The sequence below is a fragment of the Strongylocentrotus purpuratus genome, unplaced genomic scaffold, assembly GCF_000002235.5.
Source record: "Strongylocentrotus purpuratus isolate Spur 01 unplaced genomic scaffold, Spur_5.0 spur5_scaffold_1, whole genome shotgun sequence".
Taxonomy (NCBI): domain Eukaryota; kingdom Metazoa; phylum Echinodermata; class Echinoidea; order Camarodonta; family Strongylocentrotidae; genus Strongylocentrotus; species Strongylocentrotus purpuratus.
The window spans coordinates 7,074,025-7,093,024 of NW_022145594.1; the positions used below are offsets into that span (position 1 = coordinate 7,074,025).

Consider the following 19,000-nt stretch of genomic DNA (forward strand, 5'->3'; position numbering starts at 1 on the left):
GAAAAAGGACATTTTTGACGGAGATTCCGAACATGACAATAATTTTTCTTAAAAATCATCAATAATTCTGGAATCTAGCTTTAAAAATGACGCCTCAGAACGCTCAGGAAAAAAGCTCAGTTTCGGAGCTGTATTGCGCAATAGTATATGACGTCACTGCGGGAGCCTCTTCGGTGAAAAAAGGGTGATTTAGGCATTGAAATATCTTTAAAAAGGCAAACTATAATATTAATTGAAAAAAAGACATTTATCCGAAAAATAGTTTGCACTTGATAATCCAAGTACATTCCTGGCAAATTCGTCATTCCTAATTAAGAATCACAATGCGATTGTAAGATCCTTACAAATCGGACATTTCCGCAATGACGTCAAATACATCATTAAGCGACGTGGCCGTATTACCTATTTTCGGGGGCATAGCCCAGCAAGCGTGACATTTTTGGTCAATTTAAAGATTTTCAGAAAATCAGAGGCTGGAATATTAATAAGTAAAATTGTATTCAAGTTTTAAAATGCTATGTGGGTTGGGTAAGAGTGGCCCGTTAATGTTCTGTTGGGTATAACAAGGTAAAAGCTACTGCATTGATGATCAGCTTAGGAAAATCAGGCAAGAAAATCAAAGTCATGACTGTGTGAAAGTTGAGGGTCAGTGAATGTCATGTAATTGTTCAGGTCATTTTTGAGTACTCCCTATCTCTCTGTGCACTAAAATAACAAGGTTTAATCTATTGATATCATTCTTGATAGAGACGCGGAATGCGTTTTATTTTTCGAAAGGAAACCAGCGTATGCGCATATGGAATCCGGTAGGGTTGTTAATAGGGTGATAGTAATTATACAAATCAACCTTTCATCAACCCATCAGGGGCGGCGATTTCTTTTCATGACCGGGGGGGCGGGCGAAATACGAGGGACGAGGGAGCAGTGGCGTAATGAGCAAAAACGTTTCGGGGGGGCCCAACAAATCCGCATCACCACCACTCTTACATGTTACGCGTGCCCTGGGTTTTTCAAAGTTGGGGGGGGGGGCTAAAGTATGTACGATCAGGTAGAGCAAAGAAAAGCAAAGTGGTGCGTAAATTGGCGTGGTGTCCAGGGGCAAAGCCCCGGCGGGTGTCATGAAGCTCAGGGTTTTAGGCATTTATTAAGGTCAGATGAGCATATTTTAATGCTTTATTTGTTGCACTGACATAAAGGTCACTTATTAGAGTGGGGTCCGAGGGCGGAGCTCCCAGAAGCTCAGGGGTTTTAGGCATTAAATTACGGTCAGATGAGCAACCAGGGGCCCGCCTTAGGGCCCTTGGTGGGGCAGACCCTCCGGAAGCTCAGGGAAAAACCATGCCATTTCAACAACATTTGTAAATCACTGGTATCGAATTAGAAATAAACCACGTTTGAATTTCATTTCGGGGGAACTGCCCTCCCCCCCCCCCCCCATCAGCACGCAAGTGCGAGGGAGCATGGTGAATGAGAGGGGTGAAGGTGACGGAAGTGACTACCTCCTCACAGGTGTTTGAAGTTTTGTTGTATTAAAAATGTACATTCCATAGCAAAACTATAGTATAAAAACAAGCAATATACTTTTTGCACACTTCAATTTGCTCGGTATTTGCGTGTACACTTTGAAGGATATTATGTGAGGGAGCTACCTCCCGAGTGAAAAGAATTTTTAAATTTTTATTTGTCTAAACGCTGCACTCTTGGGCCCTCCATAGCCTAAAAGTGTGTTCCAGTATTTAGTCAGTATTTGCCATACATTTTTTGTTGTTGCACTTTTTCAAGTTTTGAAGGGGGACGATCCCCCTCTAAAGTATTGAGGGGGGACGTGTCCCCCCGTTCCCCCCCCCCCGGGGGGGGGGGGGGGTCGCCGACCCTGCAACCCATCGTTAGCTCAATCGGTAATAACAGCATAGTTCTAATAGAACTTTGGAATTGTCTTGAGGGTTCGAATCTCAGTATTTATTCAGGTTTGAACACCCCTTTAATTTTCTTATGTGTGTGATTTTTATTAACCCCCCCCCCCTTAATTTTTTTTTTCTTTAATTGTACCAAAGGGTGGCCCCCCCCCCCAAAAAAAAAGACTTTACCCCCCCCCCCCCCCCCCGACGCTTAATTAGCGGCTGACTGAGGCGTTGCGAAATTTTCGGCCCGATTTAACAATGTTAACCCCCCCCCCCCCCTGAAAAAATCCTGCGTACGTCACTGGATGGTTCTATGAAGCTCTGGCACAGAATAGGCCTAAGTTGGGAGGCAAAGGACATAACATTTATACTACTTCGACTACTACTACTGATAATGATAATGATACTACTAATAATAATGAAAATGCTGATAATAATAATAATGATATAATAATAATACAAATAATGATAATAGTAATCATAATAATAATGATGAAAATAAATATGGAATATTGTTATAGAATATAAATTCATCTTACAAAGGGTACTCCAACATTACACCAGCTCTACTAAGCGAACGTTTTTGGTGCTCATAGTATTCAAGGAATTCATACCCATGTAGCGCCTGAGTTGTGGAAGGTGACACATGTGTATTAATATCTTGACAAAATTGTTGCTTAAAATAGTCTTTAAAATGTTTCATTGGTGTATTTACATTCCTGCCAATCTGTACTTATTATGCATGACAGGCGCGGATCCAGGGGGGGGCCGAGCGGGCCTTGGCCCCCCCCCCCCGCAAAAAAAAAAAAAAAAAAAAAAAGAGAAAAGAAGGAAAAGAAGGGAGAAAGGGAAAAGGGAAAGAAAGAAGAGGAAGAAGAAAAGTAAAGGGAGAAGAAGGAAATCGGGGGGGGGGGCCGAAAGGGCCTTGCCTCCCAGGCTGTTAACCCCCCCCCCCCCCCCCCCGAATCAAAAAAAAAAGGAAAAGAGGAGATACTGGCGTACTGATAGAGGGGGGGGGGGGGCTTGGGGGAAATCAAATTCAAACGTGGTTTATTTCTGATTCCACAACGGTGTATTACAAATAATGCTGAAATGACATAATTTCCGAAATTTTTCCTCACTTTTTAGTAAATTATACGTTTGTATGTGTTTGTTGGAAAATAAAAAAAATCCTAAATTTACAACCAGGCAAAAAATATGATTCTTGAGATTCCTACATGTCAGGGCCCGAGGTACGGCGGGGATCAAGAGCCTCGAGGCATCAAAATATGCTCATCTGACCGTGATTAAATGCCTAAAACCCCTAAGCTTCCGGGGGCTTTGCCCCTTTGGATTCCATCTAGGGCCCTACGGCGGCCTCTTAGATGATCATCTGACGGTAATTTAATGCCTAAAACCCCTGATTTTTTGGGGCTCCGCCCCCTGGACCCCACGCCAAATAGTGACTTGCCAGTGTCACAAAATAATAAGGTATACACAAAAATATGCTCATCTGACCTTAATTAAACGCCTAAAACCGCTGGGCTTCCGGGGCCGGCTCCGCCGCCTCGACCCCACCTCTTTGAAATTCAGACAAGGATTAAGAGTATAGAGAACGGTACAACGCATCGTTTTCTTTCTCGCGCAGGAGGGGAGGAGGGGGGGGGGCTGAATTGAGACGAGGATTCAGATTCAGAGGCGAGAACGGTAATACGAATCTTTAATTATTTAATGAAACGTAAAACCTTATGCGCTTCGCGAGGGATGGAGGGGGAACTAAATTCCGATGAGGATTATTTTCGAGAACGGTACAATGAATCGTCTTCTTCTCTAATGATTAAATGAAGATTAAAAGCTTCCGCGCTTTGCGCGGAAGGGGGGAACCTGAATTCAGACGAGGATTAAGAGTCGAGAACTGTAAAACGAATCGTCTTCTTTCTCTAATGATTTAATGAAACGTAGAAGCTACCGCGCTTCTCGCAGGAGGGGGAGGGGGGACTGATTTTAGACAAGGATTAAGAGTCGAGAACTTTACAACTAATCGTTTTCTTCCTCTAATAATTTAATGAAATGTAAAAGCTTCCGCGCTTCGCGCGGGAGGGGGGGGGAACTGAAATCAGACAAGGATAAAGGGTCGATAACGGTACAACGAATCGTCTTCTTTCTCTAAAACTCTAATCGTAAAATTTTCCGCGCTTCGCGCGGGAGGGAAAAACTAAATTCAAACGAGAATTATTTTCGAAAACGGTACAACGAATCGTCTTCTTCCTTTAATAGTTTAATAAAACGTCAAAGCTTCCGCGCTTCGCGCAGGAGGGGGAGGGGGGGGACTGAATTTAGACAAGGATTAAGAGTCGAGAACTGTACAACAAATCGTCTTCTTTCTCTAATAATTTAATAAGTCGTAAAATTTTCCGCGCTTCGCGCGGGAGGAGAAAAACTAAATTCAGACGAAAATTATTTTCGAGAACGGTACAACGAATCGTCTTCTTTCTCTAATAATATAATGAAACGTCAAAGCCTGGGAGGGGGGAACTCGCCACCCCCCCCCCCAACCGCATTACGTCACTGTTGGTCACCATAATGTACCAATATTTGGCTCGCATAATTTCAAATTTGGGCCCCCCCCCCTAAGAAATCCTGGATCCGCGCCTGATGCATGATATATATTTCTACGGATATTTAATATGTTATGTAATCACAGTAACCTGCACTAAACATGTTCGCCGCTTAAAGTCACTCGGTAACATTGTTGAAGGTTGATGAAGAAAGCGTAACTTTGTATGAAATGTTACTTATTATATTCCTTTTACTGTACTTACCCTCTAACATGCAACAAATCCTGAAAGATTCTCAAACCACAAAGATATTTACGGTTTTCTTTCAAGGCGTCACTGTGCGTCACCCTCTTACAGTCAAATTCTTCTAACCATTTTTGAATTTTCCCAATCGTTTTTCAATGAAAATAAGACAGGCTTTTAAAAATCTCTCAACACTTAAATGTCTGGACTGGTATATAGAGCCAAGTCACTGCTTTGTGACGATTTACATTCACCTTAAATGTAATAAAATTATAATAATATAGTTGGGAGAATTACAGAATCGATCAGATCAGTTTTTTCCAATTTCTATCATTAATTATGGTCTATTTTCACTAAAACTTACATATTATCTATTGTATATCTATCATTGAAGTAACTACCTTAGCACCATTTTCTCTCATCTGACAATGTTACCTATGTAGAGCCAAGTCACTGCCTTGTGATGATTTACATTCACCTTAAATGTAATAAAATTATAATAATATAGTTGGGAGAATTACAGAATCGATCAGATCAGTTTTTTTCCAATTTCTATCATTAATTATGGTCTATTTTTACTAAAACTTACATATTATCTATTGTATATCTAGCATTGAAGTAACTACCTTAGTACCATTTTCTCTCATCTACAATGTTACCAAGGCCCTTTAAACGATGCCATCATAATGATTATATACGTGAAAGGGTATTTCCGACTACGTCATGATGCACACACACTCTGCATGCTTTGTGACAGTTCTCAGGCAATTCGGGTTTGTTTGTTTTTTGGAAGGGGGGGGGTAGGGGGTTGCTTGTTTTTCTTACCAGAAAGAACCAAACCCTCAAATTAATTAATTCGATATTCTTCATCTTAATTTAATTTGATTTTATTGATTTATTTGTTTATATTTGATTTTCTTTTTCTTTTGCAGTTTTACAAATATATAACAAACAAATAATTGCAAATTGTATACATGGAAACAGATTATTATGTAGAATAAACTAAGGCTGGCCGTAACTAATCGAAAACATCAAACAGGAGGGTTGACAAAGTAAGCAAAGCTTGATAGCATGACTACCCTCAATGGATACATAATAATACAAATATGGAGGAAAAAATATGGGTAAATGGGAAAAAAGAGAGAGAAAAAAAAAGGGGGAAAGAAAGATTCACAGATGTATTCGGTAGTTGAATCTCTTACCAGTGATTAGAGAACATCTTAGATACAATTATTCTTAAAAGGAATTCTATCCACCCATTAGCTTTCCGCAGACAAGTAATACAAAATTCAACACAATTATCACGATGGTACCATATGATGACGTTGTCTGCTCTGCACATATGGGGATTCCCCATGCAGCGGCAAACACATGATGACCCCGTTAACCCTCACCTGTGATAGATATAAGGCAGACATCATCCTCTGCGCCCTAGCTACATTACATTTCGTCCGTACTTTATAATGGGTTATATTTAGACATTTGCTTACTTTAGATCAAGTTGACATCTAGAGCAACAGCAGCACTCTAAACGAGTAGGTGCCTAGATACTAAGGGCTCTACTACAGAAATGCTATTCACCGGGCGGTTTATCTGATGTAAGGTGTTGGAACGAGATAAATATGACGTGTGTATAAGATAATCTATAGTTGCCACTCTCCACCCACTGGGTACTCGGTACTCTATATTATGTCAAATATGTCAATGTTTAGTTTTGTTATATTTTTATATGTTCCTTGTATTTTTGTATCTCACAAACTTGTTTTGTCGTTCTAGAGGGCGTACTTGGAAAGCAGTTTTGTTAAACTGAATGTACCTACCCTCTATTCTAAATAAAACTTGAATAAATAATTTTTTTTTTTTTTTTAAACAGTCCTTGACTGCTTGAGCGAACCAATCGTCGTAAATTTCATTGTAGCTATCATCATAGTTCGGCTAAAACAGGGTAATGATATGATTGCAGGGCTCTCAGGGAGAACGGTATTGATAATTATAAGAGTGCCCTGGGTAAACAAGACATATCATTACTATCATTATTACTATCATTATTATCATAATTAGTATTTGTATGATTAAACTCTCATATATCAAGCCAATAATATATTATGCTAAACTGACTAAACGTAGACTGAGCCTCTGATTTGAAGTTAGGCATTGCGGTTTCATATTGACTAGTTTACATGATTTACTGATTAATATTCTTGCTGCACCGTGTTATGGCATGGACCTAACGGTCTATGATACGAGGTAATTTTCTTGGGTTTTCCCCACGTTCTAAACGCGCATGCGCGGGAAGTGAAACCATCACGATCATGCTCGTTTCTATAGAAGGAAGTGAGACGGTCTTAGTATGAAATTCGTTCCCCATATATTTTTAGACGGGAAACAAAGTTTTTGAGAATGGTCATAGTTCCCCTACTATGATTTTGAAATTGCGTCAAATATGACACATTTGAAACTTGAAGACATGGATATGTTGTATAGTCTACATTTACGCATAGGCCTAATGTTTACATTTCTTTTTTTATAAATTGAAGATATTGATTTAGAGAAAAAAAGGAAGCCGACTATATATTGTTACGATTCTTGAAATTTCTACCAGATAATGCTGTTATCGCTAATTACACTAAAGCTCATTAAAGAGGGGGTGGCAAGCCTGGACCCCTCCCCTGCCTCCCGTCACATGCACCTGTTCCTCCCCTACCACGTCTCAACCCGACTTTCTGGTGCAGTTTAATTCATGTCTGCTTCGGGACGTAATTTTGTTTGAGAGTGGATTATGCCACGATAATATACTTTATAGTAAACGGTGTAAACAAGCAGTTCAGAAAGAAGAAAATAAGCGCTGAGAAACGTCTTGATTAAGGCTATACCCCTCGGCTTTCCGGACTATTGTTACCATAATGTGTTTGCGTGCATTGCTCTATGAGTCGGCACTCTGGTATTGTCAAACGTATTAGGTTTTTAAGAATCGTCCACATTGCTTCTCGTAATAGTCATCTCAAGCGATTTTCACCAGTTCGGATAACTAACTTCTACCAGCATCACTTCAAGTACTATGTTGTAGCTATGGCAACATTGTGTTCCCACATCTTCATCACATTGTTGGCATTGATCATGTTGTTGGGTAAGCGTTGACAATATTAACTATGTAATGGCGCCATGACGGATGCGGGCGCGGTCAAATTGCATTCTGCCTTTGTCATGTATTGTAGCACTTTGTGATTTTGTTCTATGTTTTCCTCAATGTGCCGTTGTTGAAAGTGGTATAGAATTGTGCATAATTCTATCCCTCCCATTTCTTGTGTGTATAAAGACCTTTCAAATAACATATTTGTATGTGACAAGTAAATTCGTTTATAAAAAGGTTTCATCAAAATGATTCGTTTTTCTCTTCTATCCTATTTATATCTCTTTTTACTTCAACTTTGTCCTATCGTAGCTAGGAATATTATTTAATTATTTTTTAATTGGAAAACTCGCCTTAGTTTTGATATGTGTTCACATAGGGAAACATTTTCATACAAAGAACGTATTAAAGTGAGATCAGATATCTGTAATTTTCCAAATGAATGGAACGGGGAATCCCCGACTGAGAACTGAGGAGAGAAGCGGATATGAGACATCATATCGTAATGAAGACGCCAAACGTCCCCTTGCTGTAGACGGTGAAAGCAACGTATGGTTATTTCCAACCGCATGGAGGGTGCATGGGAACTAGGTCATTTAGATTTTTATTTTACACTATCAACATTCGAGCAATTGCCGTTCATACAATTGGGCATCAAGACGGTAAATTTGTATTTTTTAAGCAAGGCATGTTTCTGTAGGAATCTTGATTCACAACAAAGGTATGATTACAAAACATCATTAATTCAACACCCACTCTTGTCCATTTGTATGTGCTTTTATTGTGTATTATCAACTTTTTTGTACAGACTGATCTACATGAAATTCTTTTATCATAACTTTTTGTCAATTTTGTTTTCATGAAAATAATGATATATTTGTCTATTTCTGTAATATTTTATGTTTTACTGCTCGGATGGAAATAAATCTGAATTGATTTTTTTTTTAATATTTAAAGCGATCGTACAATCTGAAGGGATCAAAAGCGCCTGCATTGACGTAGCTATCCCCCTGACAACTGTTTAACAATATAATATTATAAAATCGAGAAACAAAATTCGCATTTCTTTTTCTGATTCAGACCGGTACCCTTCCCCCTTCTTCCTTCCCCCAATCGTTCTAGTGCCGCCTCGATGAATGAAACCACGCTTCTGAGTACCTGTCACAGTAAAGTGTCAACATTTTCCCTCACTCAACAAGCAAACAAATGGCAAGAGCCCCCTTCCCCTCCTCCCCTTCGAGATTGTATTTGTTTGCCCACGGTTGAAGCTTTATATGTGATCAATTCTTACCTTGGTAAAGTCTTCTCGGCTGATAAATAAGTGAGGGGCGTCGAGGTCATGATGCATGTGTCGACCGGCACTGCATTCATCTCGTAATGGTATGTGTCCAGGCGTGTACGCAAGGGGGGGGGGCCTTTGGTATTTTTTTATGTGTGTATTTTGGAGGAAAAGCCGCCCTCCCCCCTTTTTTAATTTTTTTATTATATCAACAACAAAAAAATGGCTGAGCAAAATGTCCAATCTTCAAATTTCGAGACCAAAAAAAAATGTGTCCTCTTACCCCCCCCCCCCCCCTCCCATTCCCCCCCCCCCCCCCCCCCCCCCCGCTTATTTCAGCGGCTGGCTGAGTCGTTGCGATTTTTTAGGGGGATCAACAAACAAAAAAAAGTGTCCTCCCCCCCCCCCCCCCCCCGCTTATTCAGCGGCTGGCTGAGTCGTTGCGTAATTTTCGGCCCGATTTAAAAATGTTAACCCCCCCCCCCCTTGAAAAAATCCTACGTACTCGCCTATATGTGTCTGAAGGTATCCATTGAGAGCTTTCGCACCAGTTGTAGCAGATGTCCTGACAACCAGGTAATGACAAAGAAATTGATAATTTTCATGTTTTTCGTCTGGTCCACATGAATGGATACTGTGTTTTCCATCAGCATTAAAATATACGCAACCGGACAATATACAAACTGGATACAGTACAGGAATGTCTATACAAATAAAGTTTGTGTACATTATTATCAATATGTCATCCTTATTATTAGTATTATTAGTATTATTATTGATATTATTAGAATTATTGTTATTATTATCATAAAAAAGTGGTTTGGTTAATTCATAAATATGCATCGTAGCCCGAGAGCTGAATTGTACAATATAATCTGTTTACCATAATCACGATGTAAGGATCATGCATAACTAATCAGGTACAATTTGTCAGCGGTAAAGGGGCGCTTTCACACCGGACCTTGCGTTGAGTTGCGTAGTGTTGCGTACCGACTACGCCGAGCGTACGCTGCCCTACGCAACCGTAAGCATACATACACGCTAGGCCTACGTAACCGTACGCGACCTTACGCCGAAGCCATATTTTTAGGTACGCGGTGCCTATGTACAGGGTACGTAACCATACGCCATCGTACACCATACTACGCAGCTCACAGATCCGGTGTGAAAGGGGCTTTAGGCACAATGACATTTCTTTAGCTGTACGTGCCTAAAAGTTGGAAATTCTGCTGCCTTCTCAATAAGGCAAAAAAAAATCATTTGGTTGTCCTCGACCGCCCGCTCGTCATTTTCGGGCCGCTCGTATTTTTTTTTATTTATTTTTTTTTTTTTTTTATTCAATTTAAAAAAATAAAATAAAAAAAATTTCTTCTTTTTTTCTTCATTTTTTTTTTTTTTTTATAGGGGAGCAATCTTTAATGCCAAAAATACCATTTTATGCATTTGCAAGGATCAAAATGCGTCCCGTTGCCAGTTTGGTCTTTTCAGTACGCAATTAGGTATTTATTAAACTTGCCATTTTTATTTTTCTATGTCAAAATGCCGTTCATTCAAATCAGGTTCTGAGCATTCTTAAACTCTTTTTAAAGCCCATCTGTACTAGTTTACAGGAGAGATTATACCACCCTGCAAGGTCACTGGACAGATCAAATCAGCTCTCAGTTAATATAAGATAAAGAGGATCATGGGGGACCAATGGTCACCGAGTATGCATTGTTTGCTACATAAAGGGCGCAAGTAGCTATAAGTAGTACAATGGAGATTTAAAAGGTGCTGTATTTCAAAGCCCAAAATACTTTCTGTGTTGTTCTTGATATTCATTGTACATTAAACTAGTCTTTTACCATATTAAAGTGTTTTATAGACTTTGTTTGAATGCTTGACAATCCCAGTGATTTTTTTTTTTATGGAAAAAAAATTATTTAAACAAAAAAAAAATCCGCCCGCCCGCCCCTACTCCAGAAAAGCAATCGAGGACAACCAAACATTTTTTTTTTTTGGCCTTATGTATGATACATGGTGGATCCATTATGATTATAGTCTTATATACCAGATGAAATTATTAGCCATGAAATGATGTCTAATTGTAACAATTATTTATTCAGAATCCTTTTATTTATTTTCAAAACCAACATTAACCCACTGTATCAGCCTGCCACTTATTGTAGACTATAAGGTTTCTTGATGAAATTTTCGATGTAATATGAAAGAAGAGATGAAAAGCTGTCCAATCATGTACGGCTATACATTTACCAAGAAGTAATATGGTAATAATAACTCAGTGACACCCTGTATAATTATGATGACAAATGATTTACTTACCGAAACCTCTGAGAGCCTTCATTAGTTATAGAAACAAATATTTCTTTATTAATGGCATTTTTAAAATACTACATTATCATTAGTCAAATTAAGAAGAGGTGAAATATCGTAAATTCTCATAATGCACATTGTTTATAGCCAATGTAAAGAAGCTACTATGTCACGGTTTTGTGGAGTAATTGTTTAACCTTCAATGTGGAAGGGTACGCTACACCTTGATGAAATAACATGTTGACGATTAACTGTGAAAGAAATCGAAAGCAGTTTGGTTACTTTGGAGTGTAATCTAAATCATGACTTCCTTTTCCCTGGCACGTGAAGGAAACACTTTCACTTCTCATGTTAGAAGGCAGTGGCGGGTCCAGGGGTTCTGGGGGCCCGGGTCCCCTCCCCTGGCCAAAAAAGGGGTAAAAATACGCTAATGTTACCTTTATTTGGGACGGGCCCCCTCCCCTGGTGCTCAAGGGGGATGGCGAGCGTTTTTGTACTTTTCAAGGGCCGAAAAAGCAAAAAAGTTAGTGCTCACTACCCCCCCCCCCCCCTCCCTATTCACCGGCTGGCTTTTTTCGCCGCTCAATACGAATTGGGTCCCCTCTTTGGTCCCTTCCTCTGCCGCCGGCTGAATCCGCCCCTGTGAGAAGGATATATTTTTTATAGACAAAAATTAACTGAAAAGCTTGCCAGTGACTTGCGCGACATAACAACAAGTACTCAATGTAAAGTGCATTATTTCTAAAGGGATGCCATTGTGCATAGCAGGTCATTCATTGATTTGTTATGTTTTGTTGGAAACATGAATAAATTGAATTGAATTGAATTGAATCAAATAGTTGATGACCAAGGTTTTAGGAGAGAGACATGCGTTAATTAAAATACTTTAATTAGCAAGCAAGTCTATTGAAGGAGGAAGAAATATGCACGGTCTAGTTATTTGTTCAAGTTAATAATATGAGATCGAATGATCTATAATGACAACACCAATTGGTTTAAAGACAGAAAGAAAGAAGGAAATGCGATGGTGGGAAAATTCCATTGATATGTAGGCGCTATTCTGGTTCATTAAAAAATAGGGAGCTCTAAAACAGTTTCGTATATTCAGTGATAGTGTTCAGTAATATGCATCGGACAGAAATATGTATTTGAGGTTAGAATATTTGGATATGCTTTACCTTCAAGTTTTGCACCTTTATTACATCTGAACAAAAACTCTCCCATTATCGCTGCTATCACAGCATATGCCTATTTCAAAACACCTTGATATATAATAATGGTTTGCAAAAGTATTCAAACAACATGTTCTCTCATTCTCATAAATCCAATGCACATGGTAATAAGCATGATAAGACAAAGTTCGAAGTCCAAAGACTTCTTATTCATGTGGTCATTAAAACCATGGTTATAATCTTTCTACAATATGAACACCACTGTATAATCTTTATAGTGTGTGCGAGGTGTATTAGCTTTGACAAGTAATAGTAGGCTGTTCTAAATAATATAAAGGTTATCCAATGGATTGAAACAAGGTTCTGTGAAAGCCTTGATACATTGCATCATTTAAACAATGAAGCACCAAATCACGAGTCAAAATTTAACTTTAAAAATATTTAAGACCAAAGAAGCATATGCATATAGCCTGAGCTACATTTGTTCCATCAGCCCAAACTTGGTACCAGGCGATTTACAACACTTTAGCTACATGTACGTTCACACGGGCAAAAGTTACCCTAGGGTAACAGGTCGTGTTAAGAGCTAGTCGAGGGAAATATGTCGGTGTATATGGCGGGCCAGGCATGCCACTATCCGTTCAACTATACTACTATAAGTCTATCCATCCAGCCAATCAAAACGCAGGAACCTGTACATCTATACAGCTATACCAGTGACGGATTCAGGGGGAGGGGGGCACAAGGGAGAAAAGAAAAAGGGAGGAAAGGAGAAAAGGGAGGGGGAAAGAAAAAGCAGGGGAAAATAAAGAAGAGGAAGAGAGAAAGAAGAAAAAAGAGGGAGGAGAGAAAAGGAAATAGTGGAAAAGGGGGAAAGGAAAAGGGGAAAGAAGAGAGGAGAAAAAGGCGGAAAAGACGGAGAAGGGAAAAGGGGGGAAAGGAGAATAATGAGAAGAGAAAAAAAAGAAAGTGGCATGATATTATAAGAAAGTGTTCTTTTTTTTTACCAGGAAAGGGGCGGTGGGGGGGGGGACGCAATTTTGCAGTGTGCATAATATGAAGAACAACAAAGAAAGAGATGGAAAAAACCGACAATATCCGGACAGGTGGGGGACCCTATATTATGCATACTGCACAATTGCGTGACCCCCCCCCCCGCCCCTTTCTCTGTAAAAAAACACCTTCTTACAATATCATCCCCCTTTGTTTCTTTTTCCTTCTCATTATTCTCCTTTTTCCCCTTTTCTCTTTTCCGTCTCTCCCACTATCTTCCCTTTCCGCCTTTTCTTTCCTCTCATTCTTCCCCTTTTTTCCTTCCCCCCCCCCCCCCATTTTTTTCTCCTGTTCCCTCTCCTCTCATTTTCACTTCCCTTTTCTTTCTTTTCCCCCTCCTTTTCTAACTTTTTCTGTTTTCCCTTCCCCTTCCCCCTTTGTTTAACGGGGGCACATTCCCCCTGGTCCCCCCCCCCGCCTTGAATCAGCCACTGGTATAGCTGTACAGGTGTACTGATATTGGCATGCTTGGCCCGCCATATACGCCGCCATTTATTTGGGTTGAACTTGAATTCATTCTGCATTTTAACAATGCATACATCTTATAAATGAAGACTTCACATAATACAATGCCACCATTAGAAAACCCTGTATAAACTAAAATAAGAAACCAATTCAACTTGACAAGAAGAAGACATGTTAAAGCATTTGTCACAATTAAGTTATTTGCCAATTTCACAAATATGTGAGGAGCAGTTTAGGCCTTGATTTATTTCACATAGCCCCCTAGTAAATCTTTTTGATTTTCATTTCACACAAATTTGCACATGACAAGTTACAAAAGCACTTCAAATACATCTCAGAAACTTCAAAACGCATCAAGATGAATACCGAATATACGTGTTCTTAAATGTAACCTTGTATGATATACAGGTGGAAGTATTCTTTCCAAGAGGGGGAAACCAAAAGGTAATCATGAACCACCTCAATTTTGGGACAGTTTTTTATTAGTATATTGGTTGAATTTGTCTCCATGTTTAAGATATCCGTGCTAATTTGTGGTCAATAGTTGTCCAAATGCTATCTCTGAAGTAGTCTATTGCTTCTAGCTAGTTTCTCATTGAACGAAATATTGAAACAGCACGTACTACACATTTGCCTTCATCAACATTAGCTTTTGTGATTAAAAGTCCAGGAAGAGCTCTCATATTCAGCTGACTACTTATTGAAGACAAACATCAAAAATATACTTGATGATCTTCTCGTTTCAGGTAAGGTACATGCTACAGATCAGGTTCCTGACAACCAAGTATGGACCCCTGCAACAGCAACATTCTTATATGGCCAGCCAAAAGCTTACATCAGCTGCAAATTTATCGGGACTCCATACGGTGTCTACTGGATGAAAGGTATGTACTAGTGTACATGGTGGGGGAATGGGCGTAGTAAAGGGGAGCCGGGTGCAATTTCTGGTTTCCTCAGGTGCCCTTCCCCTCCCCCTCGAAAATAATTAAACAAGGAAAACAAGGAAAATCTCAAGATGCGATGCGAATGAAAACGCAATATGCAAATGGCAATTATGCTGTAGTTTGGATATTATTTAATATATTTAAATACTAATTTTGTCTTTAATTATTTGTTATTATCTGCCACAAATTATTCTGTCTTGCAGATTATTTTCTTTGTCTAGCCGTTCTATATTGAAATTATTTCTTTAATTATTCTTATATAATGTATGGATATACTGTAGATAATGAAAAAAAAATTGAAATAAAGATCCCTGTCGAAGGGGGATTACGCTATTCTAGGCTTTCAGCAGGTCAATTATGCTCCTGTTGCAGTGATATTATCCCTGGAAAATGAGAGAACACTGATAACAAATAGAATGCTGTTAATACTATATTAAACTTTCTTTCTATCCCAGTGAGCAAAGTAATGTTAGTTTTTTTTTTTAAATACGATTTATGGAAACAAAATTGTAAAACAATTAACGATTTATAACCGTTTAGTCTACAACTAGTCTGTCCACTGACCAATATGTCTATTCCTATAATGGTATCCACCAAGCTAGGCTACTATCCACATGGTTCAATAATCATTTTGTCTACATAATATTTGGTGTAACGACCATTTAGGTTATTAGTCATTTGGTCTAACCTCCAACAATTCTACTACCCATTTGGTATATCACTCATTTTGTCTGATATATGCATAGAATCAGATAATCATTTGACTTTATTAGACCACGTGGATAAGTAGACGAAACGGGCATAAGAAAAACTGAAAATGAGACCAAAAGGCAACTAGACCAACTAAATGAATGATAGACCAATGGGTAGTAGACTCGTTGAAGATCACATGGGAGTAGATTACAGTTGGAGGTAGACGCTCTGCTTGTAGATCAAACGGCAACTCACTAATTCAACTGCGCGAAGTAAAGAGTTATGCTCCTGCCCCTGACGCAATATCCCTCAAGTGCAATGTTTTTCATCATACATAAATGTTGACCTGGTGACCCAATCTCCTTTATGAGATTGGTGACTTGGTCGTTTCTCATAAGGTACATTAGAGTTTTAATGAAACTGTAGTGGATAGTTTGTTTAGATATTTACCGCAAATGGCCTTGAACCTTATCCGTCTTCATCATAGCTATAAAAATTATTGCATGTAAAGTAATTATCACGTAGCTTTCACTAACCATTAAACCTGTTCTTGGTCAGATTTGACCCATTTTATAAACTTGATCTCCGCCTTCAAGAGATGTACCTGTGGTATGAATCCCCCCCCCCTCCCCAGAGAAAGTAGTGACCCCCAGTGCTTCCCTAATGACAAAAATATCGTGGCTGTGCTAAAAATGTTCAGACCTCATACACTATGGACAATTGAACATATCCTACGCGACCTGGTAAAACGGTGATAATAATAAAAATTAAAATAAGGAACTGATTATGAATCCCAAGTGAACAAAAGCTAAATCTGTCACAAACATGAGCATAAGAATGGATCTGATATTTTCATCTAAAATCCTCTACTTTCAGGACGTACCCCGGCTACTGCAGAAACGCTTCTATCTCACAAAGGAGGGGAAGTATCCGGACCAAGGTTTGATGATGGGTCGCTTAATATTACTGATGACTACTCTCTCGTCTTTAATAACGTTCAAGCTGGTGATGAAGGCAATTACATATGCAGAGTGTCAAATCATAATGGCTTTCTGATCGTCAATAACACTGATGTCAGGGTGTTAGGTAATTTAAAATTATTTGTTAGGATATTTCAATTTCAAATTGGACGCCTTGTTTGAGGAACTAGAACTATTAGCTGTAAAAGGCGAATTTCAATAACAAGCCCTGGGTTACAATATGCATGTCACACATTAATCTGCTGAACGTTATTCCCTGGCCATTTTTCACATAGGAAAAACATTTCTGACTATTATTCGTACTAGTTTTAGACAATTGTTTTGACAAGGATTAGAGATTACATGTACATACGTCGTTTTGCCGGTATTTAGCGCAAGAGATCATTGGTAGAGCAGTGGTCTCGTTACCTTGGGGTTCTGGGTTCGAAAACGTCGAAACGCTAGTGCATTAAGTAGGTAAAACAATCATACCACCACACAGTCGATTTGGGTGTTTGTTTATTCTTTTTGTTTATAATAAATATCATGAACAGACACATAGGCACCAGCTATTAATCACCAATTGATTAATATGCATTTTGTTGTCGTTGCTGTGACTGAACTACTGAAGAACAACTTCGCATTTTTAACAGTTTTGTATTTTTTGTATGTCGTAGAACATCGTTACCTATACACAGATATACAACTCTGCGGTAACCTCCATTTAGAGTGAATGCATTGCTTACGAGGTTTCTAAAATCAGAACCACAACATCTTTCATTGCCAACTACGAAAAATTTGTCTAACAATGTACAAACTATTTTAAACTGAATCCGGTGAATTATTTCAAATATTGTACCTGTAGATCCGGCTCAAGTGAGCATTTTTACAGAACCAAGCATTACAGGATGGGCCGAGTATTCGGTCAATCTTCAGTGTGCTTTCAAAGACACCCCTCAACGAGTCCTCTGGAACAGAGTCCAAGGTCCAAGTGTCGAAACTGTCCTGAGATACACGTCAGATGGCTACGAGGTGCTGGGAGACAGGAGATATAGTTGGAGCGACAACTACGGACTGATCATAAGGGATCTACGGGTCTTGGACGAAGGGAACTTTACTTGCATGGTTTCTAAGACGGGTGGAACTGAGATTCAAAACACGACGGTCCTGACTGTACATGGTGAGAGATATACCATTCAACAACAAAACGAAATAAAATAAAATTAACCTCAAATTCAAAAACATTGTGCGTCAATTTCTAAAATATGCAACTACGACAACGGCATTGTAAGTACATGTAATCTTGAGATGATGTTTAAAGGCAATAACAAAAAAAGGATTGACAATGCCCTTAGGTTGATTTCCTGAAAGTCTGCAATCGTGGTTAAATGAAGGCGACGATGCGTGAACATTGTTATGAAATTTCTTGAATAATTTATATTTCATCTAAAATCACCCCACCTACAGTCTAGACAATGTGGTCGTGCTTAAAAACAGAAAACATTGTTTAATTAGTTATGTTTACTTTAATTTGAAATAACATAATCGTGTTGATAGAATAAACTATGTCGAGGTTTTTTTCGATTTATTCTCGCGTGCTTTCTTAAACTACGTTTTCAATGAAAGAAATGTCCTGGTTTTTACGCTTTTTTTATAAGATAAAATTTATAACTGGAAAGCCTGAACAATATTTATTCACAAGGGCCTTGATACAACATGTCCCCCTTCTATTTTGTATTCTACCTTATCTCAATCCCGCAATGTAGGTCTCTCAGCCCAGAAGGATCAAGGGGAAATGACTCCATTAACTCTTATCCTGCCACAGGGCTAATTCCCATTGTGCAAAGCCACAAATCTCCCCAGTGCCAAATTTATAACGAGATAATCGGATTAACGCGATGGTTCTACCAATAGCGCGTGCAAAACACTAGGCACAGTCCAATGGGCATGAACAATAACTGCTATTACGAATGCGTGCAATCATGCAAGAAGCAGAGTAACAGTAGCTTGCTCGCGTGTACAAAGCACTATAACAGTAGCGTGCATGCAGCCTTATGGCAGGCTATGAGTTAAAACCCCTCCGAAGATGTAGGCCCTTTTGCGAACAGGACGTTTTCGTAATGTTACCACAATAAATGCATACGTCTTTGGGAAGTGCCTAGGTGGAAACTATTCCATTCACATGTGAATGCAAAATGCATGTATTACGTGTTGTTAGGTAGGGCAAGCTATAACCTGTGTCCTACATAACAACAACACGATGTGTGCATTTCGCATTCTGATTATTGAGATCCAACTATTTGTAACTGTT

The 19,000-nt window shown here is 39.0% G+C and overlaps 1 protein-coding gene across 1 annotated transcript in view; it reads left to right on the forward strand.

Annotated features, from left to right (window-relative positions):
- The first annotated feature begins 7,613 nt into the window (after positions 1–7,613).
- The window catches only part of LOC100891569, a 31,514-nt gene continuing 20,127 nt past the window's right edge, over positions 7,614–19,000 (forward strand). The window contains exons 1-4 of the mRNA XM_030977591.1: positions 7,614–7,808; positions 14,840–14,977; positions 16,607–16,816; positions 17,555–17,869. Of these exons, the coding sequence (XP_030833451.1) occupies positions 7,751–7,808; positions 14,840–14,977; positions 16,607–16,816; positions 17,555–17,869 (721 nt within the window). The 5' untranslated portion in view covers positions 7,614–7,750. The remainder of the gene's footprint in view (positions 7,809–14,839; positions 14,978–16,606; positions 16,817–17,554; positions 17,870–19,000) is intronic.